The sequence below is a fragment of the Mauremys reevesii genome, linkage group 8, assembly GCF_016161935.1.
Source record: "Mauremys reevesii isolate NIE-2019 linkage group 8, ASM1616193v1, whole genome shotgun sequence".
NCBI lineage: Eukaryota > Metazoa > Chordata > Testudines > Geoemydidae > Mauremys > Mauremys reevesii.
Window position 1 is genome coordinate 24,832,644 of NC_052630.1, and position 25,010 is coordinate 24,857,653.

Genomic DNA, 25,010 nt, shown 5'->3' on the forward strand with positions numbered 1-25,010 from the left:
CCTGTAATTAAAATTTATATTCTTAAATTCAAACTATACACTAAATAGGAACAATAGAAATGCATAACTGCACATTTATTTTCTTGCACAATGGTATATGTAAGTCAACATTTTGTTCAGTGTGTTAGTCAGGAAGTAGTACAATATGGTAGCTCTCACATGGGAAGTTTTTTAAATTCTAAAAGAAAAGTTTTAAGTTCTAAGTACACAGCATCCTACAGGCAAAGTATTCCACCCTTTCAGAAACCAAAACCTCTTCTCCTCCCACAAAGAATATGAAGTTACTATACTGTAAGTAGACCTACGAGTACTGGAAACCAGGCTTCAACCTAAACCTTTTGACTTTCTGCTACCACACTGTCTGTCCTTCAGCAACATTTGGCACAACACTAAAATGTCAAAACTTATTTTCTGTATCTAAGAGTAATATTCCTGTTTCTGCCACTGGGGTTTTAAAATTGAATTTACTAACACACATCAGAGGGCGGCTAACCAAGTGAGAGCTACAAAAGTACATTTTTAAAATGTAGAAAAATATAGGTCTTTCAAAGTTAAAGATAATGGTAAGTGGCTTGCCTGTAGGATTAATTCTCCACAAGAGGAGTGCTGACATTTATGTAGCATTCTATAACTGTGCCTCTTTCACTTCACTGTGGAATATTTACACAAATCCATACTGCTTAAAAACAGTCATGACACCTTTAAAGTACATTTATCATGTGTGCATAGTTTTCATTAACACATTTAAAAATGAGCTTCTAGCTTTGCTGTTTGCCTTGATCCTACTGAAAGGAATCCTCTGTAAACTATCGACAGAGACAGTATTTGATGACATTCATTCTGTAGACAGGTGAAGTCTTTAGCAATGACATATTCCACTCCTTCAGTTTAACACAGAATTTCTCTCTGGTTCTTTGGAACACAGCTGAAAAGTTTATTTTTCAAGTTTGGAAAAGTCGGGACCCCCTTTGCTGTAGTTCCCAGAAATTTCTGCCCCACTGAAGTCAAAGCCAGGATTCTGTACAGAGATAAAAGATTCATATAAAGGTTAATATTCAATATATCACTATATAAATCAAAGTTTGTTAACGTTCTCCTAACCTGATAAAAACACACAACCTTCTGCTTGTTATGTTCCTGGGAATTGGCACAGTTGAAATTCTCCAGGGAGAGTGAAATTTTTTTGTACACATGCATCAGCAGTTACACACAAAGGGAGATTGGGATTATGGTTGGTGGCTTGCCCAGCTACAAAAGTGAGTTTGCAGGCTCTTGCCATCCCAAGTTTAGGAGGCAGCTAGATTTCCATATCAAGAAAATCTTTTAAATGTTATTAGGGAGTGGGGTTAAATATTACAGCTGTTGACTTTTACAATGTCCCTTTAAATTGTTATCTGAAAGGGGAAGTTCCTGCAGTACTGGAAAGCTAGTTTTTATAAAAATGCTGCTGTTTTTTGTTAAATAAAAAATTGTGCTGATTCAGCACTTGCTAATTGTTAAACTCTAGTAATTCAGCAGAGCTGTGGGAATAATGCTAGTACACAAGGATGGTGAAGTACTATAAGTAGTAGTCACAGCACTGGGAAACAAGTTTAGCATGAAATCTACTCAAAATAGAGGGAGGAATTATTTGCCCAGTGAGTTTATTCTCCTTTGTCTTCAAAACAAAGTTTTGACTGTGTGTTCTGTATAAATATACTCAAGGAGACTTGATTTTGAAAAATAAACTTTAAATACAGCTATGTAATCATTAAGAGAGAGAATGCCATATACAGGTCCTCTTTTAAGGCTCAATTCTCCTGCTGTTGGGTACCTGCAACTTTCACTGAAGTCAAATGCCAAGATTCTAAATGAACTATGCATTACTTTCCAAAACGAATGCCTTTTTTAAATTCTAAAAGAAGAGTTTTAGGTTCTCTCAAATTACAGAATGGCATCCTACAGGCAAAGTTTGGTATCCTAATGAAGATTCAACCCATTAAGTGACAAATCAACCAGAATGGGTTAAAATAAAATAGTAAAAATGGGTTAACTTTGTGTATCTGATGAATGTAAAATAATTTTTCTCAGTTTCATGGCCATAACCTGTGCATAATATGTATAAATAAGACACAAACAGTAACTAGTGTCCTCTGACTTGCCTCTCTTTGGAATCTCTCCAGTGTAAGTTTCCTCTGCATCTGGTCCTGTACCCAAGGATCAGCAGCATACTCATTTTCTAACAGAGAGGTCCAACAATTTCCAGCATCTCTATTTGTCTTCATTAGAACAATACGTATCAATTTTCTGTCTTCTTCATAAGAAAAATAGAAATAGGACTTCTTAAGTGCTATACTCTTTTTCAGCCAAATTCAACATTAATATTTTAGTGAATTTTCTGGTGAAACTTCATTCTTAAGGGCTATGCAAAAAGATATTTCATTCACTGAAAATGAAGACAAACTCAGACATCTAGACCAATGTGCAACAAGAAAACTAAGGAAAAGAAGATCCTTTTATTCATATGTTTAAAAGACTGTACATATATATTTCCTCCCCACAAACTAAGTGGAACCTTTCTAGAGGGACTGACTGATGAGGAAAGATTAATTAAATTAATACAGTAACTGTTCCCTTATAACATTTGGCCACCCGCTTTGTCTACCACTTGCAGGATTCTCTGGCAGAGCAGCTGGTCCTCATGGGAGCTCGGAACCATGGTGGGTCGGCAACCTACGCCCCACTCCCTTCCACCTCACTGGTGCCTCCCACCCGTGCATCAGTGCCTCCCCTCTCTCCCCTCCCCGCACCTCCTGCCCCCTGCAATCAGCTGTCTTGCAGGAGGCTGAGGGGAAATGGGGAGGAGCGAGGACACAGCGTGCTCACGGGAGGGGTGGAGCGGGAGCAGGCAGAGGCGGGTGGGGCCTTGGGGGAAGGTGTGGAGTGAGGGCAGGCCTGTGGCAGATGTGGGGTTGAGCACCCCCGGGCAAAGTCGGTACCTGTGCTTGTACCCGAGTAGCAAAGGGGGAAGCTGCCGCTGCTGCTACTCAAGGCGCTTCCCTAGCCTAACGTGGCACCTTCAGCCTCCTTGCCCACCTCATTGTCTGCAGCGGGCTGTGCCTGTGCGGGTAAGGCAGGGGCCCCTCCCAACTACTGTATGTTTGTAAACACACTACGTGCACACTACCCCCCAGCAATTCATCATCACTTTATAGCCCAACCACCACCCTCCTCCCTGCTTGGGAATAGGGTGCCAAGCCAAGTGCTTGCGGAAGCTCCGCCCGAGGCCACCAGCCACCTGCAAACACTGCCTGCGTCTGAATACACAACATTCCATTTGCTCCGCTCCCCCCCCCCCCCTTTGCGGGAAGGGGGTAAGAACACAGGGTGAGAGCTGGCCCAAAGCAAGCTAATAGCGTTCCAGTCCCTGCTTCACTCTAGCAAGGGGGAGAAGCTGCCTAGGGATTCACAGAGCCTGGCCCTATTCCCATGAAAATCTGTGAAATCCATGGGAGATTTGCCATTCATTTCAATGCCAACTGCATCTCTCTGCCCCTGCATGCACACAGCAGGGAGGGGCAAAGCCCTGCAGCAGATGTTATTTTCCTCCTCTTACAACAGTCACAGCTACATTGGCTGCAGTGCTGCCCTGGTGCTGAGTGCATGGTTACTATAGGAGGGCCAGTTTTTCCAGAGCACCCTGGAAGAAGGCCTTTGTTCCTCCAGCAGGGCTCCTGTGAAAGAAAGAACATGCAATGAAACTGACTCCATAACTAGTCCTAGCCTAAACCCACAGGGCTTCCAGTAGGGGAGCAGATTACCATGGAGAATGACATGGGTTTTCCAAATTCTCTCTCTTTCAATAGTTGATTGATGCTGCATGATCCCAACCCCTCCAGGCTGAAGGGAACAAAGAGTAGCACATGCATGCACCATCCAGAGGAGTATCACCCAGCATCATGAGTCAAAAACGTCCAGCAAGTGATAGTGGAGTACCTAGCAATACCACTACCAGTAAGCAAACCAGGAAAACCATTAGTCTGGGTACTAAATTAGACATTTTAAAACATTTTGATGCAAGCGAGCATGCGGTAGACATTGGCATCGTTCTAGGTCTTACTCCGACCACTGTGAGAACAATACGGAGTAATGCCGACAAGATCAGGGCTAGTGCTCGGTGTGTAACACCACTTAATGCTACTACAAGAAGTCGATCAAGAAGTAGTTTGCTGGAAAATAATGGAGTGTCTCCTCTCAGTGTGGACAGAGGACCAAAACTAAAGTTTGCTAGTAATACAAGCTAAGGCAAAAAGTTTGTATGACAATTTGAAGAGAGACCAAGGTGAAGGATCACAGACAGAGATGTGCATGGCAAATCGAGGATAGTTTGGTTCAAGAGACACTTCCACCTGCATAACATCACAATGTCTGGTGAGGCAGCTAGCGCCGATACTGCAGCAGCTAAAAAATTCCTGGACTATCTCAAGAAAATAATTGAGGAAGGCAGCCATTCCCCTAAGCAAGTCTTCAATGGCGATGAAACGGGCCTCTACTGGAAGAGAATGCCTAAGCTGACTTACATTTCCCGAGAGAAGACAGCGCCTGGATTTAAAGCAGCTAAAGACCACATAACCTTGCTTTTAGGTGGTTATGCTGTCAGAGATGTGAACATGAAATCGCTGAAGGTATATCAATCCGAAACACCACGAGCTCGCAAAGGAACACCTTCTAGTCATTTGGAAATCCAATAAGAAGGCATGGATAACTGGAGCTATTTTTTCAGAATGGCTGATTCTCTATGCTGTCCCTGCATGGAAGGAATATTGTGCCAAGGAAAATCTTGATTTCAAGATTTTATCGCTTATTGATAATGCACCAACTCATCCAATCAATCTGGACAACCTGTGCGAAAACGTCAAATCTGTCTTTCTGCCACCTAACACCACATCACGCATCCAAACTCATGGACCAAGTAGCCATCGCTGCATTTAAGGCATATTACTTAGGCCGTACTTTTGACCAGCTCTTCAGAGGCACTGATGAGGATGTTGTAGTCATGCCAAAATTCCTGAATTGTAGGTTTGCCTTCCTCAAGTGCTTCAATAACATTGGTGAGTCCTGGGCCTAAGTTATTCAGGCATGCACGAATGGTGTGTGGGGGAAGTTGCGGCCTGAATGTTTCAATGACTTAAAAGGATTTAAAGATGATGTCCCCGCTATCCTCGGCTTGGCCAAGAAAGCAGGTTTTGATGAGGTGGAAGAAGCCAACGTTACACAACTTCTGCTCACACAGAGAAGAGCTAAACAATGAAGATCTAATGCAACTAGAGGTGATGAGAGCAACAGAAGAAGAGGGCCAAGAAATTTGACTGCCAAACACCCTTCTTAAGCTTTCCAAATGATTGAAGCTGGCTTGCAAATCCTTAGTGATGATCCTGACAAGGAACGCAGCTCCAAAGTGATTAGTAATGACTTGCTATAAAGAAAATTACCAAAAAAAAAAAAAAAAAAAAAAGAGCAAAACAACAATCTCTAAATGTGTTTTTACGAGTTGGGAAAGTTCAGCAAGAACAGCAGCCAGATGATCCACCCTCTTACTCGACCACCTCAACCAAGCTTCACAATCATTATTGCTAAGTATAGTATTAAATTGATTGTTAAAAAATAGTTTAAAATTTATACTGTATGTGTATAGATGTCTTTTGTCTGGCAAAAAACATTTCCCTGGAACCTAACGCCGCCCTATTAATTCTTATGGGGAAATTGGATTTGCTTAAAGTCGCATTTTTCAGGAACATAACTAGAATATTAAGTGAGGAGTTACTGTATGTACATCTTGGCTAAGGGAAAACAATGAAGCTGAGGTCATGGTAACAACTTTCAAAATGGTCAACGCTAATGAAGGCAAGGAATTACTTTTATATCTCAGTATGCTGTCCAAAGTAATGGGATGAAATTAAGAAAAGGAAAATTTAGGCTGAATGTCAAGGGGAAAAAAAACTGGACAACAGTCTCTCAGTGAGGCTTGATTGCTCATGACTTTTACAACTAGATGAATGGAACCAGCACTCCGAAGTATACTAATGGGAACAATCCTGCATTGACAGGGAATGTACTAGACGACTTAACACAGTATTTTCCTTTCATCTCTAATTTTTATAATTCTCTCTAAAAAAACTAAAGACATCATTAGGCTGTTTTTGTATTGTGATCCAAGAACTGTATGTTTGAAAAAAGCAGATCATGACACAATTATAGTACACTCTGGATCTTAAAAAGAAATGAAATCTAATGTGGAGAGAGATTTGAACACACACAGACGTTTAACTGTCTTTCAAAATTTCATTTAAAAGAAGCAGATAGTTACCTAACGTCCATGTCCCTTCATCAGCTATTGTACAGTCAAATAGTTTACCCTGAAAAAGACATTTACAAGGTTATGTAATAGAAGTTTCTCAAAATCTGATTGATATTGAATCTCAAAACATTACTCCCAGTTTATACTGAAGTTTGAAAACTTCCTATGGTTTAAAAAGTAACTATGGGCAACCTGGCACTGAAAAGCTCCAATGATTATTATACCTAAGAAAGTAAGTAAAAATAATTATTAAAAATAATTGCTTAATACAATAAAAATACCTGTCACTGTTTCAGTATCTCCATTCAATGAAAGGGGATAGGGGGATTCCCATTTTAATGTGACATCCCATCAAGGTTCCAGTATGTCTGTAAAGTGCCATGCACACCTATGGCACAATATAAATAAATTATAATGATGCAAAGAATTGCTAATTACCAGCACCAATGGGAAAGCAAATGGGCTTTCCAATGAGAAAGGAAAGAAAATCAGAAAGTTTTGAAGTACTAAGATAAATCCTACAGTGTATGTGTCTTGCTTTTAACTATTGAAACAAAAACTTGTAGACATATACCATAGAATTTGCACTGCAACAACTTTGAAAACTTTCTCATTTCTAATATTTTTTAATTAGAAAGCTGATTCTTTCATTCCTATGGATACTCTACAATGCATCATCATTAAATGTGTTTTACTGTTTGCTAATGAAATACGTTCAAGACAAAATTTGTAATACACTGTTTGTAATTAGACACAGTAACTTAAAAATATTAAAGGGACAGTGCCAAGACAAAAATTTTTAAAAGTCATTACCTATGTTACCAATACATTATTTTTATTATTTATTTGTACAGCACCTTGTACTGAAGGGGAAATGTAAGGTCTCCATCTTCAAATGCTTAAATCAAATGAAGTGAATTATGCTAATTTGAGGAGTGAAGGAGTGGACCCCTGTGCTTCTATTTCTACTCCAAAAGAACGAGGAGTACTTGTGGCACCTTAGGCTATGGCTACACTTGCACTTCAAAGCGCTGCCGCGGCAGCGCTTTGAAGCGCTAAGTGTAGTCAAAGCGCCAGCGCTGGGAGAGAGCTCTCCCAGCGCTGTCTGTACTCCACCTCCCTGTGGGGAATAATGTACAGCGCTGGGAGCCGCGCTCCCAGCGCTGGGGCTTTGACCACTCTGGCGCTTTGCAACGCCACAATTTGCAGCACTGGAGAGGGTGTGTTTTCACACCCTGCTGCAGCGCTGCAAATTTGCAAGTGTAGCCATGGCCTTAGAGACTCAGTTCCACTTAGGTTCTCACATACTAGTAGAATACTACAGTTTTCATTTCAAGCACTGCAAGGAAGTATTATAATTCCTCAAAACTGTTTTAACTGTTTTTTGTTTTTTTCAAAAATAGCAAAACCAAACAAGAAACATGCTAGCAAGTTTTGTAAAAAAAACAAAAAACAAACCTGTTGCACTAGCAGGTTTTGTAAAGAAGAAAAGAAAAATTAAGACCCTGGGCATAAAGTTACTTACTATCTCTCTTAAATGGAAAATAATCAACCTCACGGACTGAGAAATGAGGCAATATTCTGAATTGTTTACAATGTTGCTGTGGCCGTGTCAGTCCCAGAACATAGAGAAACAAGAAGGGTGAGATAATATCTTTTAAGGGAGCAACTTCTGGTAGTGAAAAAACAAACTTGCGAGCCTAAACAGGCCTAGACCAGAAGAGCTGTGTACGGGGCTCCCCTGGCCCTGGCCTGCAGCTCTAAAGCCCCTTTCAGAATGCAGCCCTGCGAGCAGGGGCCTAAGGACTCAGCAGGAGCGGGGCAACCAGGGAGAAAAAGCGGTGATTTCCCCTTCAAAGAGCCACTTCCCTCTGGCTGGCTTTGAAGAGGAAAGGGCTGCTTCTCTCCAGCTGCAGGCTGCCCCTGCTCCTCCTGAGTCCTCCAGCTGGTGCTCACATTCCAAAAGCAGCTTTAGAGCTGCAGGCTAGGGCCCTGCAGCCCCTACAGCCTCTGCATTCTGGGTAGCCCTGCCTGCCAGGCAGCTCCCAGAATCACGGCCACGGGGGGCAATGCTGCACAGCACAGAGCAACCTGCACACCCCCTGCACCAAACAGGAGCTGCCCCAGGTAAGTGCTCTGCACCTCCTGCCTGCCCCAGCCCTGACCCTCCTCCTGCACCCCTACCCTAACTCCCTGTCAGACCCTGAGTGCCCTCCCACACCCTGCACCCCCAGTTCTAAGCCCCAGGGGTAAGCCAGCAGCACCTCCCCACCACAATACAGTATACAACGCCTGTTGTCTGCCCCCCCAAAAATTCCTTGGAACCTCCCACCCTCATTTACATTAAATCTTATGGGAAAATTGGATTAATTTAAGATTGTTTCACTTAAAGTTGCATTTTTCAGGAACATAACTACAACGTTAAGTGAGGAGTTACTGTATTGAACTTTACAACAAACACAGGTTTTAAATCTGCAGGAGCTACACCCCAACCACCAGAGACTCTATAGCCAAAGGAGACACCACTCAGAGGGCCACGTCAACGACACATGGGCCCTCAACCCCCCAGTCCAATACCAGGGCGCTAGAAGCAGCGTCTCCCACGAGGCTCCCCAGCAGTGCGAGCCAGGGCAGGAAGAGGTTACACGTTCCCTAGTGCAGTAAGGGCCAAGTGTCAGTGAGCCAGCGCCAGAGCAAACGCGCCCCGCCGGTCTTGACTGTCTGCAACAGCTGCTGGGGCCTCCCCGTCAGCCCTGCGGCCTAGGCCGGGCCCTGCCCCACTGGCAGCCCGCTCGGCCAGCCTCCCCCTTCCCAGCGCTACCTTGAGCACCTCCTGCCCGCGCACGGCCAGCGCCAGGTGCCGGCTGTGCAGGCTGCACTGGATGTCCTTCGCCCGGGTGCCCGGCGGGACCTGCACCTCGATGAACACCTCCTCCAGAGTCTGGTACCAGCAGCCCCAGGGCGTCGCGCAGGGCACCGCCCCGCTCCGCTCCTCAAAGGGGCCCGACATCGCTCAGCTCACGGCACGCTTCTTCCTTCCGCTCCGAAAACAGCGCGGTGCGCATGCGCCGTCGCGGGCGAGGCAGGTTTTGCGCACGCGCCCCGCAGCCCCTCTTTTCCGCTCATGCGCTGCCGTCGCTTGTTTCCCGTGGGATCTGGTGCGCATACTCTGGGCAGAGGCGGTGATTGGCTGGGTGGCTCTAGAGGCTCGCTGGCGGTGTTCTGTGATTGGCTGTCGGGGGGGTGTTAAGAAGGCGGTTGGCAGTTTGAATCTGAATCTGGTCCTGGCGAGCGTGAGTGGCTATTGGGGCTGAGAGCTGCGCAGCCATGGCCTTCCCCAAGGCCCCCCTCAAGCGCTTTAACGAGGCCGCTGGTGAGCGTGCGTGGGGCCCGCGCCCGGGGTAGCTTGGGGGCGGAGCTGGCCGTGCTGTCGCTAGCCCGGGGCGTTTAGCGGCTCTTGCGGGGGAGGGTGCACCCAGCCCCTGTGGGAGTGCGAGGGTTAAGGGTGCTCAGTGGCCTTGCAGGGGAGGCGATTGGGGGCCGGGCCGGCTGGCCTTGATGGTGTCCTTGAAGCCTCCCCTTAGGCCCTGGTACAGCTGCTCGGCCGGGCTGGTGCTCCCTGGTCATAGCAGCCGGCTGAGTGACGCTGAGTGAAGGTTTCTCGCGTCCCTGAGGCGCCCGTAGGCTCCCAGGCTTGCCTGCCTTTGTGCCTTGATTAACCAGCCTACTGCTAACTCCTGAAGGCTGGCGTTGGTGCAGCGCCGGAAGAAATAGGCGTGCCAAGCATCCCGGCGGGCAGCTGTCCATGGCCTCCAGCCCTTGATCAAAGGTTGTTCTGGCTGTGTGCAGGCTCAAACGTCTGCTCAGAGGGGTCTCAGGTCAACAATGCTACTCTCAAGTATCAGAGGGGTAGCTGTGTTTGGATCTGTAAAAAGTGACAAAGAGTCCTGTGGTACCTTACAGACGTTTTGGAGCATAAGCTTTCATGGGTGAATACCCACTTCATCAGATGCGTGTGGTCGAAATTTCCAGAGGCAGATATAAATATATGCAGGCAAGAATTAGTGTAGAGATAACGAGGTTAGCTCAACAAGGGAGGATGAGGCCCTCTTCTAGCAGTTGAGGTGTGAACACCAAGGGAGGAGAAACTGCTTTTGTAGTTGGCTAGCCAGTCACAGTCTTTGTTTAATCCTGAGCCGATGGTGTCAAATTTGCAAATGAACCGAAATTCAGCGGTTTCTCTTTGGAGTCTGGTCCTGAAGTTTTTTTTGCTTCAGGATGGCTACCTTTAAATCTGTTATTGTGTGTCCAGGGAGGTTGAAGTGTTCTCCTACAGGTTTTTGTATATTGCCATTCTTAATATCTGACTTGTGACCACTTATCCTTTTACGTAGGGATTGGCTAATTTGGCCGATGTACATAGCAGAGGGGCATTGCTGGCATATGATGGTGTATATTACATTGGTTCATTCACCTGCACATCCACCAGAGATGTTGTGGCTGATCTGGTTAGGTTCTGTGATGGTGTCGCTGGTGTAAATATGTGGACGGACTTAGTATTTGTGGTGACAAAAATTCATCAGCAGACTTATTTCAGTAAGGTAGCAAGCTCATGCTTATGGATTAAGGGGCACCTCCTTACCCACATCCTCTGTGGACTGTGAGCGATGAAATTGCATGCATTGGAACTTGGCCTAACTGCTCAACTTTTTCTAGGGCTGCTCTGTTGTCTTCACTGAAATATAAATGGCCTATTTATGCCTGGTACAGAGTACTCAGATAGAGGAGTATGTCACCAGGGCTTTGGAGCGGAGCCCGGAGCTGGAGCGCGGAGCAGCTCCGGAGCAGTGGAGCTGCAGGTTTTTGCCTGGAGGTGGAGTGGAGCTGGAGCACAGCTCCAAAGCCTTGTATGTCACAAACATGCTTGACAGGGACTTCTGTAGTTGCACTGTAAATATTCTGTGGGTCACTGTCACTTGATGCACCGAAAGCTTCATCTTCCTTGTCTGTGGCTTCCAGTCACTTGTGAAACTCTGAAAAGATGATGCTTCTTCTATTGAGCTTTGCTTGTGATCTTTCTAAACATATGCTTTAATCTTGTTTCTGGGATAAATTCTATGGAAGTGGTCCCCAACATGGTGCCCGCAGGCACCATGGTGCCCACTGGGGCATTTATGTGTGCCCGCCTAGTGCCCAGCAGGGGGAGAGAAGCCACGGCCCCATGCCTGCTGGGGACAGAGAACTCTGGGGCTGCAGGATGCGGGCGCCGGTGTTCTCGGTCCCTGGCAGGCTCAGGGCTGCAGCTTAAACTGGAGAGAAGCCGCAGCCCTGCGTCTGCTGGGGACAGAGTACTCCAGGGCTGCAGGCGCCAGTGTTCTCTGTCCTCCTGGCTTCTCTCTGCACTGCCCAGAACTGGCGCCAAAAAAACCCCAAAAACGCTCTGACTCTGCAGAATGGACGGAATGCCGCCCTGTAGCATGTGCTGCCCCAGGCACGTGCTTGCTCTACTGGTGCCTGAAGCCGGCCCTGTATGTGAGTAATTGTTGGCGCCCGCCACACTCTTCTGAAAACATGAATATGCTACTGGCCACAAAGGTTGGGGACCACTGTTCTATGGCTTGTATGTGGGGAGGGGTGGCGGGGGAGGCATTGCTGGATGGCCTTAGTGGTCCTTCCTTGGCCTTGAAATCTAAATCTATGAATCCCTTTTCATCCACCTCATGGCGAAAACAGGAGCCTACTGAGGACAAGGGAAGAAATCTTAACACTTGCAGCTCTACTAATCAACTCTCATGCCTCAGACAGTTGTCTGCAGGGATCAGGAGAGAATTTTTCCCTACTGTATAACTGGCAACAGGGTGTTTTAGTGTGGGGTATGTGTGTGTTGGTGTTTGTTTTTCTCCTGAGGCATCATCGATTTGTCCGGTGTCCTGTTGCCATCTGTGGTCAGAGTAAACTGGTACTCTGAGACAGTACAAAGAATCATTTTAGATGCCTGGCTGGTATGTCTTGCTCATATACTCAGGGCCTAACTGATCAGGAGATCAGTCAAGAAAGAATCTTCTCCCAAGTCAGGTAGATAGGAATGTTTTGGTCTGGATGGCTTCCTCTGCACTTCAGGACATGGATTGGCAGCTAGGATCATCTGAGCATCTCTCTCTCCTAATCAATTTCCAGGCATTAGTGTATCTCTGTCTCTCTTGTTCTCCATGTGGCACACAATTGTTTTGTCTCCTGAGGACTACCTTGCTTTGGTCTAACTAAAGTCATTAGATTTAGATTTAGTATAGGAATATCTGAAATGTTATGTATTGAGATAAACAAGAGGTTAGACAGATGATCTATGGTCCCTTCTGGCCTTAATCTCTATGAAACAGACTAATAAAACCTAAATTTTAGGACATAACCTGAGTATTCCTCTAACTGGCTGATACAACTAGCCTTGTGGGTAGGATTCGTAGAGTTCTACAGTGGCACTAGCATCTTGTGAAAACTTTATTCTGATCTTTCCACCAATTCAATTGCATCCTTTTTCAGTGTCAAGATACTCCATGTGTGCTTCATATATATCTGTGGTTCCCAAACTATGTTCCTTGAATCAGCTGGCAAGTTGCATGGTGGTGGCTCTTTTTTTTTTTTAAGCTGCTAAAATGCCCTTCCATCTCCTGTAGACAGCTGTTACAGTTGCCAAAAATGTTATAACATGGTTGAGGAGGTGGTCCAAACTATTGAAATAATTTAAGGACTTGGTTTTTTAGATCATACCCCATCCAAGGACAGCAGTCCCTCCATCTCTACTTTTTGGCTTTTTACTGCTTCATGACATCAAGCACTAATGTGTCGTTACATTAAATATTACTGACTACAATTTTTCCATTCAACCAAAGGTCACTGTAACTGTCCAATCTTCTTCTTAGTGTGGAATCCCATTTCTTCTTGAAATGGAACTACAGGTACAGGCCACCCCCTCACTAATAAAGGGGCACCTAGTTAGATGGTTTGTTTGTTTGTTAAAGCTTTAATACAAGATATAAAAAAGCAAAGATTATATCCACAAAATCCTAGCTAGTGACAGTTTAATACAGAGCTTTAAGAAATTCACTGCCTAAGAACTGCCTTGCAGTCTGTCACTAATACCTATTCTGAATCTATATACACTCCCACCAACATATACTTGAAGAGGTCAGAGGGTGGCAATTCATATCTGTTCAATCCCTGACCTCTGTGTCAGTAAATCAGCCTTGGAAACTAAAACAAGTTGACAGACTCGCTTAAAGTAGCTTGCCATATTCTGAGACCACCGAGGACAGGATATTGCCAGCTGTAAGTGTAAGAGCAATGATGAATCTATGCCAGTGTGTTCTCCTATCTTTCCTGTTTCCCTTCAAAGACACTTTTGCAAGCAGTTTTTTAAAATTATGCACTTGGAAAATGGCAGAGTTCAAATGAGCCTCCCTCTTAAAGTGGAAGGGACTACCTTTTAAAAGTTTGTGCCATTCAAAGTGCCAACAAAAGTGCTGAAATAGGGCTGATCCAGTCTTAAAGGAACAAGATTGTCTTCTAATTGCTCATGTGTTTCCAATAACTACTTGAATAGGCTTTAATGCACTAATTTTAAGTCTTTCTGCAGTATTGAGTATAGACCACAAATCTAGTTTATGGTGGCGGTCCATACACAAACAGGCAAGAATGCTCTGCTATGGGCATAACTTTACTGCTGGTATGATCTGCAGAATGCTTGGACAAGCAATGTCTGTCTTCTGCGCTTTTATTTGGATATCTCTTGTGCAGATTAAAAACTGGGAAATGCAGTATAGGTCTGAACTGCTTGGTGGCAATCAATCCATAAATATAACTCTCCTCTTTCAGATTCTCATAACTAGTGTTCTCTCCTGTGCTGAACATCTCATTCCCTCATTTCTAGCTTATGCCCCATCATCGGGGTCCTATGAAGTCAAATCTTCAGAGGCATTGAAGGAACCTGTGTCTCTTGACAAATCCCAACGCTTTAGAAAGCAGAAAGGTAAGTAGTCCTACAGCTTGACAAACTTGCAAATTACAAAGTTTCAAAGGGCTTGCAATACTGAAACTATCACCTGGTCTATACTTAAAAATTAGATCAACCTAGCTGCATTGTTCAGTGCTGCTGAAAAATTTTGCATCTTAAGCATCATCGTAAGATCAACCTAACCCTGTGTAGATGCAGAATAATTCTTCTGTTGACCTAGCTTCCACCTCTTGAAGAGGTGGATTAACTACATACACAGAAAACTTCTTCCATCAGCACAGCTGTATCTCTTTTGCCGCTGTAGTGTAAACATAGCCTTGGTGCTAATACGTTGCTGCTTCAGTTTGCTTTCTCAGTGCTTGAGATTATGGTCTGTACTTTGCTTTTGCTTCACGTTGGTTCATTGACCACCTGCTTCTATTTTAAAAGGCTGCCAGCAATTTGAAAAGTATGCTTATCTGAATTTCCATCCTCCAGTAATACTGCATTATTTTCATTGAAACATTAGGGAGTTCATGCATTCCATCCACCTACCTACATAGTCAGTTTCTCTTTCACACTGCAATTGAGGAGATACAGTAAGCTGTAAAGTGGCAATGTTCCGTTTCCTGAGTGTATGTCTCAGGACGGGTGGTAAATTCAGTGGAAACTGAATAGACTATGAATTGATGGTGGCACTGTACGAGAGTTGGATGGACAAGTATAGAAGATAGTTATATTTTTATCAAACCTTCAGATTTGAGGTGGGTATTCTAACAAAGATCAAAGACTCTGTCAAATGTAGTCTTTCCACAAAAACAGTCACTCAATCTTGACCCTTCAATATGGTGAAACTTTGTTGTCTCCACAGGGGAAATGGGAAATCAACAGAATTTGAATAGTGAAATGAATGATTGCTTGCCCAAAACTGCAAGAAGACTTAAATCTCTGGGATCAACAGTAAGACTCTTTTTGTCTCTGGTATAGCTATATTCATACTGTTAATTCTATAATTTTAGTCTACTCTGAATCTGGGTGTCTTAAAACAATGCATTCTCCAAATTTTGAATCCTTTGATAAGATAATTGGGTTTATTTCAATGCCCATCCTTATGCCCATCCTGTAGGGACTAAGAAGTTTTTTCCATTTTTTCCTTTTGAATGTAGCTTAGTCAGATCTGGAATAATCTATTTGCTTAGGGTCAATAGAAACTCTACCTGTGGCTGGAGAGGTGATGGCTTTTTCCTGAGAAGGGAGAGGTAAGGAATAGACAGTTCAAGTGCTGCTCTTTCTCCTCCCAGACTCTAAACAGAGAGAGACAGAGGAGGGAGGAGCTAAGTAGCTATTGAGCCTCTGCTGCCTTTCCCATAGAATAAAGTGAAAAGCAGAAAGCCCCGATATGGGGACATAAGAGGCTGGGGGGCTCCAAATACTAAGAATCATGCTTGGGTGTGAGTATGGTATCTTCTCCTACTCCCCGCCCCCTCCCCGTGAAGAGAAGGGGTAGAACCACTTAGTGTGTGAAAGTCAATTAAATATTCTGTAGTTTTAAGGAACGAGTGGGGTTCGATGCTGGGTTGCGGGGTTTGTTTGTTTGTTGTTTTTTTGTTTTTTTTTTTGGTTTTAAGTGTTTGTGAAGTGGTAGGAAGTCTTGCTAACACAACATCAGTGTCAGGTTTTCAGTATTATATTATGTAAATCAATATAAAATTCCTTATGATTAGCATACTAGTTCAAATAGCCCAATATCATGGTTCTCATAGTGGCAGTTTATTTTGTCAGTAATTTTCAAGAAACCTTGCAATGGAGTAATCAACCTTAACTGAATACCTGTTAGTTTTTGTGCTCTCGGGTATGAGAATATGTAACCCTTACATGCTTTTTCTCCTATCTAAAGGATACATCCATCATGAAAGAGCTGAAAAAACAAAAGATGCTTGAGAAAGAGGTATGAACAGATTTCTTTTTGGTGCCTTTTTTTTTTTTTTTTTAAATAATTTGACCACTATTGGCTTCATGTGGAAGGAATTAAAATTGCTAGCTAACAAAATATGTAACCTGACACATTGATTAAGCTTATAAATAGCTCTGTATAATGACCAAAGCAAAATTTTATCAAAATAACTATGTACTAACTACTGGGTTTGTCAGCGGTACAAAATCATGACACTTTGATTTAAGCATTGCCTGTTCTGTAAAGGTTCTTATAACATGCTCATAATATCTTAGCTCATTCCATTAATGAATTCATCTGAATCTTCTAGGCTAGCAATACATTCTGGGGCAAATATCTCAATGAATATGAGAGAAACTGCTTTTTCTCATCAAATGGTGGGGTATTGTTCTATGTAATCACCTGCTGAAGCTGTAGCTTTGGAATTAAGATACAAACTTCAAGTGTGGGGATGTTAAACTTCTCCCTTTCACCACTAAAACTATATTTTGGCTTCATGTAAAAATCTCTCAGATGTTAAGGGTGTGGTGTTGACATAAGTGTCTTTCCACCCCTCAATCCAGAGGGCCAGTTTTGCCCACATGGCAAATTAGAGAAACCATGAGATTATTTTGATTTGCACCCCAGTTGAAATAAACTGAGGAGGGCAAAGTAGCCAGATGAAATGCTAAGGATACAAAAGCCACTAAGCTTAATGACGGGTAAAGATCTTACATGTCCTTTCCCTTTTTCTAACAGTTAAAAGTTTGTTATGACGAAGGATAATCTGTCTTCACAGGAGAACAATGGGCATCACTCAAACTGAACTTGTGTTTTTGTTTTGGTTTTTTTGGTTTGTTTTTTAGAAATTAGAGACGTGTAATAAATATTCAAACAACTTGTTTCCTCTAGATTCGTGCATTAGTGAGAGAACGTGGAGAGCAGGATAAAAGACTCCAGGCTCTAGAGGAGGATTTCATGAAGTCTGAAGCAAAACTAACTGCAGCAGTCAGGGAGAAAACATCTCTCTCCGCGAATGTTGCTTCCCTGGAAAAACAGCTTCTTGAATTAACAAGAACTAATGAATTTCTAAAATCAAAGGTATCTGTCTGGACCTGGATCCACTTAATCAAGTTAGCAGAGACTTGCTATGGTTTTTGTCACTTTCTGTGCAGGTGACATCCTCAAGCTTTTTCACAAGCAACAAAGTTAATGGTTTTTAGTCTTCTACAGTTAAGAAAAAAGACTAGACCTGATCCCTTAGATTCGGGTTGGTAGGTTGACCAATAGGGCTAATGCTCAGGCTTGTGTGAATAGAGTACTAGGCTGTACTTGTAAATTATATGGCAACTAAAAGTTTAATTGCACTGTTGTCTTTCACAACACTGCAATTTTGGATCAAACTGTTATAACAAAGTTGAAGTAATACTACGGGGTAGACAGTGATGCTTGGTGTTACTGTCTGCAAAACATCCTCATCTTATGCACTGTCTTGGTACAGCCCACATAGGCATAAGAGAGGAGAGGTAAATTTCCTGCTAAACTATCAACCAAGATGCTGTGCAAGGAAAGCTTTGCTTTGGAGGACACTGACAAAGAGCTCTTCGGTGAAAAAGGTGGAAGAAGATTAAAGATAATGGGTGAAATTCTGTCTCCATTGGAGTCTATGGAAACTTTGCCACTGACTTCAGTGGGGCCAGGATTTTACCTACTAGCTTTGATTATCTTGACCTAAGCAATTGAGGTATATCCTACCCTCAGAATAAAGTCCCATATCAAGTGTGTACTTGTGTGGCTGAGTTCTTTTGATCAAACTTGTTAGACTTGACATGTGGCAAGTTGAAATCTGCTGTTAATCCTAAGGCGCAACTAGAATTTATGAATAGGCAAATGGTAAACTTTCAGTGGAGATTAGTGGCTTGTGTAGGAACACTTTTCGGTATATGTTTCTAGGGCTCTAGCTTCATCCCTTCAGGTTCCTGCCCTCACCAGCAATGGGAGCTATTATACTGTGTTAAATACATAAAACTGATTCAGGTAAATAAAGTAAAACTTTTACAACACTACTCTCAAGCTACACTGCAACACTTCAGTGGTAGATACTGTAGAACTTTATAATTTAAGAATATAAAGCCACAAATATGCCTTTTTAATGTACATTTGCCTTGGCTTGTGCACTTTGCAGTTTATGCAAAGTCAGTTTAAAAGTACTTTTTCCCCCTCCCCCCCCCCCCCCCAAAACGGTAAGAATTGCAGATATCTTTTGGAGGCAGGATTAAGGGGGGGGGGAGGGAATTAATAAGGGTCAGGGAAGGCCCTTATTAAGTGAATATGTAAACTGCCTTTCTGTGTAGGGCTAATTCTGTGTTAACCAGAAAATGTTTTGTCTCTGTTCAAGTTTTCTGAAGATGGCACACAGAAAAAAATGAGCAGTCTATGCATGGAGTTAATGAAACTCAGGAACAAGATGGAGACCAAGAGTAAGGTAAGTTACTGTACTGAAATTGCTCGTATGACAGGAACTTGGATCTCTTCCAGAATTAGAAGCAGGGTACTAGTATTTCTACATGGTAGCTTGCAATTGAAATGCCTTTAATTACAAATCAACTTGCAAATAATGGGTTCTTCCAACTCCACTGTCAGAAGTAGCTATTCCACTGTTAAATGGGAAGTGAGCCAAAGGGCTCAAATGAGTTCAAGTTTGCACTGCAAGTCTACAGCAGAGACAAGAGCAGAATCCAGATAATTAGGCTTCTAGAAATCCTTAGATGTCACAATATCCATGTGCCTGGGATGGACCACACTGAGAATGCCACACTCAAGGCAGACTGCAAGAGACAGGACAGACATTCTCCAGAGCAGTATCAAAAGGACTTCCGTAGCACTGCACTGGCTACCAAGAAGCCAAACACAGTCCCTCTTAGGCATTCCAGTCATTTGGTTCTTATCCATAGAATCAGAATATCAGGGTTGGAAGGGACCTCAGGAGGTCATCTAGTCCAACCCCCTGCTCAAAGCAGGACCAATCCCCAGGCAGATTTTTACCACAGTTCCCTAAATGGCCAGACAAACAAGTCTAGTATAGTGAGAGGTTACTGGAAAAACGCAATTCATTATATATGAGGTTCTACTAATCCCAAAGGATCAGACCCCAGGTCAATATGCAAGTGTATCTCAGATCTGACCCACATATCAAACTGTCATCTTACTAAGGATTGGCGAACTAAAGATTTTTATTAAGAAGAGTTATTGTATGTATATGATTCTTTAGCCATTCAAGTGACTTTCAGTGTTCATAGATCAGGTTTTAGACTGCAGGCTTCCAAAAGATTGGAAGGGCCTCAGTCCATAGTTAAAAATACTCATTTTAGTTGTAAACCCATAATCCAGGGAACTGGAGCAAGAATGAGGCAAAATGGAGATGGCTCCGGCAGTGTTCCTTCTAATTTTTCCCATGCATGTGTGGAATGAATTTTGTTATGTGCACCAATATGGAGGAGATGTGACACATCACCTCCATATTGGTGCACATAACAAAATTCATGTGGCGGGGGTGGGGCTAGGAATGAGGGGCTCAGGACTGGGACAGAGGGTTGTGGGGAGGGCTCCGGCCCAGGGTGTGGACTCTGGGGTAGGGCTGGGGATGAGGGGTTGGGGGTGCTGGTTGCCCCGGGCTACGGCAGGAAGAGTGCGCGCGTGCACACACACACACACACACACCCTCCAGCTCTGTCTTTCCACAGCAGCACCTGGGATGGGGGGGGGGGGGAGCCTCTTCCTGCTGCAGCAGCTCTAGGGTTGGGGGAGGAGCACCTCTTCATTACATGTCCTTACATGGTTTGCAAAATCACAGGGGTCGGCATTGGCTCCTGGCTGTCTGAGGCATCCACACAGGGGTTGGCAAACTGCAGACCAGATGCCTCCCGCCAGCCATTTATTTATTTATTTATTTATTTATTTATTTTAAATCCTGTTCTCAAGCTTCCTCTGGAGAGCGGGGTCTGGGTCGGGGATGCTCCACTCAGCTCCTGGAAGCAGCGGCATGGCCCTCCTCCAGCTCCTGTGCGTAGGGGAAGCCAGGAGGCTTGGCTTTGTGCGCTGTCCCTGCTCCAAGCGCCACCCCCACAGCTCCCATTGGCCAGGAACCATGTCCCTGTGGACAGGGCAGCGTGCAGAGCTACCTGGCCGTGCCTCTCTGTAGGAGCTGGAGAAGGGACATGCCGCTGCTTTTGGGAGCTGTTTGAGTTAAGCAGTGCCTGGAGCCTGCACCCCTGAGCCTCCCCCCATGCCCAAATCCCCTGCCCCAGCCCTGATCTTCTCTCTTCCTCCCCCTGCCCTCCAAACCCTTCAATCTCCACCCAGAGCACCTCTCATCCCTGGCTCTACCCCAGAGCCTGCACCCCCAACTGGAGCCATTTTCCCCTCCCACCCTCTGAACCCCTTGGTCACAGAGCACCCTTCTGCACCCTAAATCCCTCATCCCCAGAGCCCTGTCCCACATCATGAACTTCTCACTTCTGGCTGCACCCGCAACCACAGCCCCCCCCATCCCGCATGCCAACCTCAATTTTGTGAGCGTTCATGGCCCGCCATACAATTTCTATTCCCAGATATGGCCCTCAGGCCAAAAAGTTTGCCTACACCTGGTTCCACAGGAAAGGCCTGCCTCTTCAATGGCCCATTGTGAGAGTGGAGTGTCCTTAATGGGCCACCAACACAGAGTTGGCTAGCCCTGATATAAATCTAGCTCTGAGGTGTCACCCAGGCATACAATACATGTTTGAGATGCAGATCTATATCCAATGTTTGTAACTTCAGATACAGTGATGCATGGATTTAACCAGGATAATCATAGCTGACAAATTGTAACTTTTTTTTTCATTGACACCTTACATGATACACTTTGTATAAGATGTTGCAATTGTATAACAGCGATACAAATGGTCATCTTCAATCATGCAGCATCATAATCCAAGTATGTGTTTAGACCCCATTGCGTCTAAAAAGCAAACAAAATAGCGTCATTTAATTCTGTAAAAATCACTGCTATTAATATACCTTCCTGATATACTTTCTCACTTCATATTCATCTTGAATTCCAAAGTAATAAATTTGACTCCAACTGCACTGGGCTGTACCAATAGTAAATTCTGATTTATGGTGGCAAACTAGCCTGGATAAATAAGCCTGCCACAGTGCCTAATAGGAATATAACTTGTTGGCTATATTTTATGCTTGTAAAATGTCTATAGCTATTAACTACTTTTTTCTTTTTTCTCTTTAAAGAATGTCCTTGCTAAACAAGAAGACATGGAAATGAAGCTGCAGGCAGTCCAGAGGAATCTAGTGCATTCCAAAGGAAAAGTAGCACAGCTGGAAGAAAAACTGTAAGTAATAGAGGAATTACCTCTGGTATAAATTGCCAACTCTTTCATTGTTGCTTATACTTAACTGTAACATATGGCAAACTAAATGAGTGTCAGCAGATGCTACGGAGAAGAGAAGTACTGAAAACAGGGAATTGATAGGAGCTTGCCAGTGGATTGGAATCTGATGTAGCAGAAAACTAATACAAAGTGATCTGTAAATCAGGTTTAGGCCCTGTTGTATAGGGTTGTAAGAGGTGCCTAGTATATGACACTGCCCCTTAGTGTCTATTTTGAAGCAAGACAAAATAGCTCCTCTAATATTTCAGTTGTGACTGGAATAGAAATCTGTCAACCTTGGGTGACTTCCATTCCATAGCAAAAAGAAAGTTATTGCATTCTGCGAGGTTTCAATTTTATTTTGTATCAACTCAAGCTATTGGTGTGCTGTAGGTAACCAGTTGACCAACGTTAATATAGTTCAGGTGAGCTAGCATGTATAATATGGTAAGAAGGATAGTTTAGAGGATTAAAGCACTAGACTAGGACTCAAGCTAACTGGATTCAGTTCCTGGCCCAGATGTAGACTCTTCAGTGAAGCTTATGCCTCCATTCTCCAACTACAAAATGGGGAACAACAATTGTCTCCTTCACAAGGGTGTTGTGAGAATTTCTGACCAGAAGGTCCAGCTATTCCTCTCCAACTTGCTCTAATACCCATTGTGGAGAATGTCTTTCTAGAAAGACATCTTTTTCTTACACCATCTCAAGCTGAGGCACTTAATTTGCAGTCTTTATGTATCATAAGGGCAGAGAGGCAGGCCCCATCCATCACCTCAAATTCTACCCTGAAGCCAATCAACAACCAGTGTACTTCACCTCACTGTGCAGGCCACTGCTTTTCTACATCACTGCACATTTCAAAATGGATCTCAAGTGTGACCCATACCCAGTAGGGGAGCAGTGGGGGTGGGAGGGGGAGCGGCTGCTCCCCCACTGAGCGCAAGTGGTGCCTTGTCAATTTCCTAGTGCCTTTGTACTCACCTAGGGGAGCGATTTATTTATTTATTTATTTTTTAAAAAGCACTGTGTTTTTATTTTACTCACCCGGCGGCGCTCTGGGTCTTTGGCGGTGGGACCTTCACTCGCTCCCAGGCTTCGGCGGCGGGACCTTCAGTGCTGCCGCAGAAACCCGAAGTGAGTGAAGGGTCCACCACCGAAGACCCAGAACGCCGCTGTGTGAGTAAATGTGCCACCCACTGCGGCACCTTGTTTTATTGCTCCCCGTTCCCTCCACCTGGCTACGCCACTGCCCATACCACCCTGTGCTCAAGCATGTGTGAAGTAGAATGGAATCCTCATTACACTATGTCTTTTTGTACACTTTTCAATGTCTCAGGAGTCAAATGCCTGAGCTAACATTGCATTTTGAGTTTGATAATACAAGTAAAATTCATGAAACTGGTGGTAATGATTCTGCTGGTAAACTTAGAGCTAATAGTTCCTGGGGAAGGCAACTGGTCATGGGAGACATTAGTATGTTTGTACAACTGGCGGCTAGATGCAGCATTTCCCAACTGATGTCCCTAATCATGAAGATCATAGGTAGGCAGAAAAATCTACTTGATTTTTTTTCAGATCCCTAATACCATCTTCTCACTGCTACCAGAAGTAACAGTTACTGACTGGGCAGGATCTCATGCCACCTCCTTCCCAGACTGTAGGACAGAGAGCCCCTAGGCTAGGTATGGAAGAGAGTGAATTAATTTATTCTGTGAGTTAGCATGAGCTCTCCTTCAAGTTTTATTGCTTCCCACATGCATGTGAATGGCTAAACATTCAGTATTTGAAACTGACAATGCAAAATCTACTGAAATGCAACTCTAACAGATTCATGAAGAAACTTGCCTTAATTTCATATTGTGTGGTACTGAATTACTTATCATCTAGGTGTATTCTGGTTCATGATTAGATGCCTTAATACTAGCAATCCACAGATGAATGCAGGTTTTCTGTTAGTTGTCTTCAGGCAGCTACTTATTAACCTCTGGCTCTGTGCAGCTCTTCTTGAGTATCTGGTTTTAGAACTGTCATGTTAAGTGCAGCATCTAAATTTCTTATTTTTAGAACTGCTACTGAGAGAGACAAGGTTGAAGAAAAGTCTGACACTGAGAAACTCGTGGAATATATTACAGAACTCAGGTAACAAGTTTCTATTTTAGATTTGACAAATCAAGTGTCACTTAAGCTTCAGTTGTAGGGGCTTGATCAAGCTTTTAGTGGTATTTCTAATTTGAATTGTACAAACATCAGTATTCTAACTCTCTTCCTTTGTATGGGAGGAGGGGGAATCTCTAGTCCATTTCTTAGATTTAAAACCTTCAAACTAGCTTGACTCTTGGTAATTGAGCAAGGCCTCACCTCTCCATAGTGGCATAGAAAGCTACTTCCATATACAAAATGTCTGGTCAACACTATTTATGCAGAGGTTTTTATGCTAGATTTTTCCCTCTTAGGCCTTGTCTACACTGCCACTTACAGTGCTGAAACTTTCTTCACTCAGGGGAGTGAAAAAACACCCCCCCCCCCAAAGCAATGCAAATTTCAGTGCTGGAAAGTGGTAGTGTAAACAGTGCTACAGTGCTGGGAGCTATTCCCCTTGCAGAAGTAGTTTTATTAGCAACTACACAGTCATTTTAAAGCACTGCCACGACAGTGCTTTACTGGCTGTGTAGACAGACTCAATACAGATGCCTTCCAAGATCAATGGGACAACTATGTGTATTGCAGATCCCAATATAGAGAAGGCATGTGCACAATTAGTGTGGAATTGGGCTGCAGTACATTCTGTAACACTTTCTTTGTTGGGGATCTACCCTGCCCCTTAAAGGGGCGGAGAGAGATGCAAAGATGCACTGTTAGAGAGGGAGGGACCCTTAAGCAGAGCCTTGTATCTTCATGCAGTGAGTCAGACACTGTGACTTTCTTGGATCTGTGCAGTTCCTGCATACATCTGAGACTAGTTTCCACTTCTCTCTGGAGAAGGGGAAAGCCCCCAACCAGTTCAAGTGGTTGGGGTGGGAGGGGGGGCACTCAGTGGATAGAATTTCATAGGATTCTTCATGAATATTTTTCCGTAGAAGGAATGATCTGAGTCTTAGTTAACTCTCAAAGTGGAAGCTGCATTAAAGGTGCACTATAAAAACCTGATCTCCATCATTGCACATTAATATAGATCTTGTCCTGAGCTCTTCCATCTAGAAACTAATCTTTTCCAAGTCCTGTTTAGATACTTGGGACTTCAGTGTTACACAGGATTATGTTGGTACAAATTGTGACGACAACAAATGTAAAATTAAGCAAAATGTAATGCTGACAGATATCTGC

At 43.7% G+C, this 25,010-nt stretch overlaps 2 protein-coding genes across 3 annotated transcripts in view; one reads left to right on the forward strand and one right to left on the reverse strand.

The window, feature by feature from the left end:
- Positions 1–9,596, reverse strand: NUDCD2 (NudC domain containing 2). The gene is made up of 4 exons (XM_039483779.1): positions 9,159–9,596; positions 6,347–6,395; positions 2,142–2,293; positions 1–1,018 (listed from the first exon to the last, which is right to left on the reverse strand). The coding sequence occupies exons 1-4, from the start codon at positions 9,345–9,347 to the stop codon at positions 935–937; spliced, it is 474 nt and encodes a 157-aa protein (XP_039339713.1). The 5' UTR covers positions 9,348–9,596; the 3' UTR covers positions 1–934.
- The window catches only part of HMMR (hyaluronan mediated motility receptor), a 25,384-nt gene continuing 9,946 nt past the window's right edge, over positions 9,573–25,010 (forward strand). The window contains exons 1-8 of one of the 2 annotated variants that reach the window (XM_039483776.1): positions 9,595–9,710; positions 14,262–14,360; positions 15,196–15,284; positions 16,222–16,272; positions 17,170–17,358; positions 18,656–18,742; positions 21,544–21,644; positions 23,751–23,825. In XM_039483776.1, coding sequence (XP_039339710.1) covers positions 9,665–9,710; positions 14,262–14,360; positions 15,196–15,284; positions 16,222–16,272; positions 17,170–17,358; positions 18,656–18,742; positions 21,544–21,644; positions 23,751–23,825 — 737 coding nt within the window. In that variant the 5' untranslated portion in view covers positions 9,595–9,664. Of the gene's footprint in view, positions 9,711–14,261; positions 14,361–15,195; positions 15,285–16,221; positions 16,273–17,169; positions 17,359–18,655; positions 18,743–21,543; positions 21,645–23,750; positions 23,826–25,010 lie in introns of both variants that reach the window. The other variant, XM_039483777.1, reaches the window with a different exon arrangement.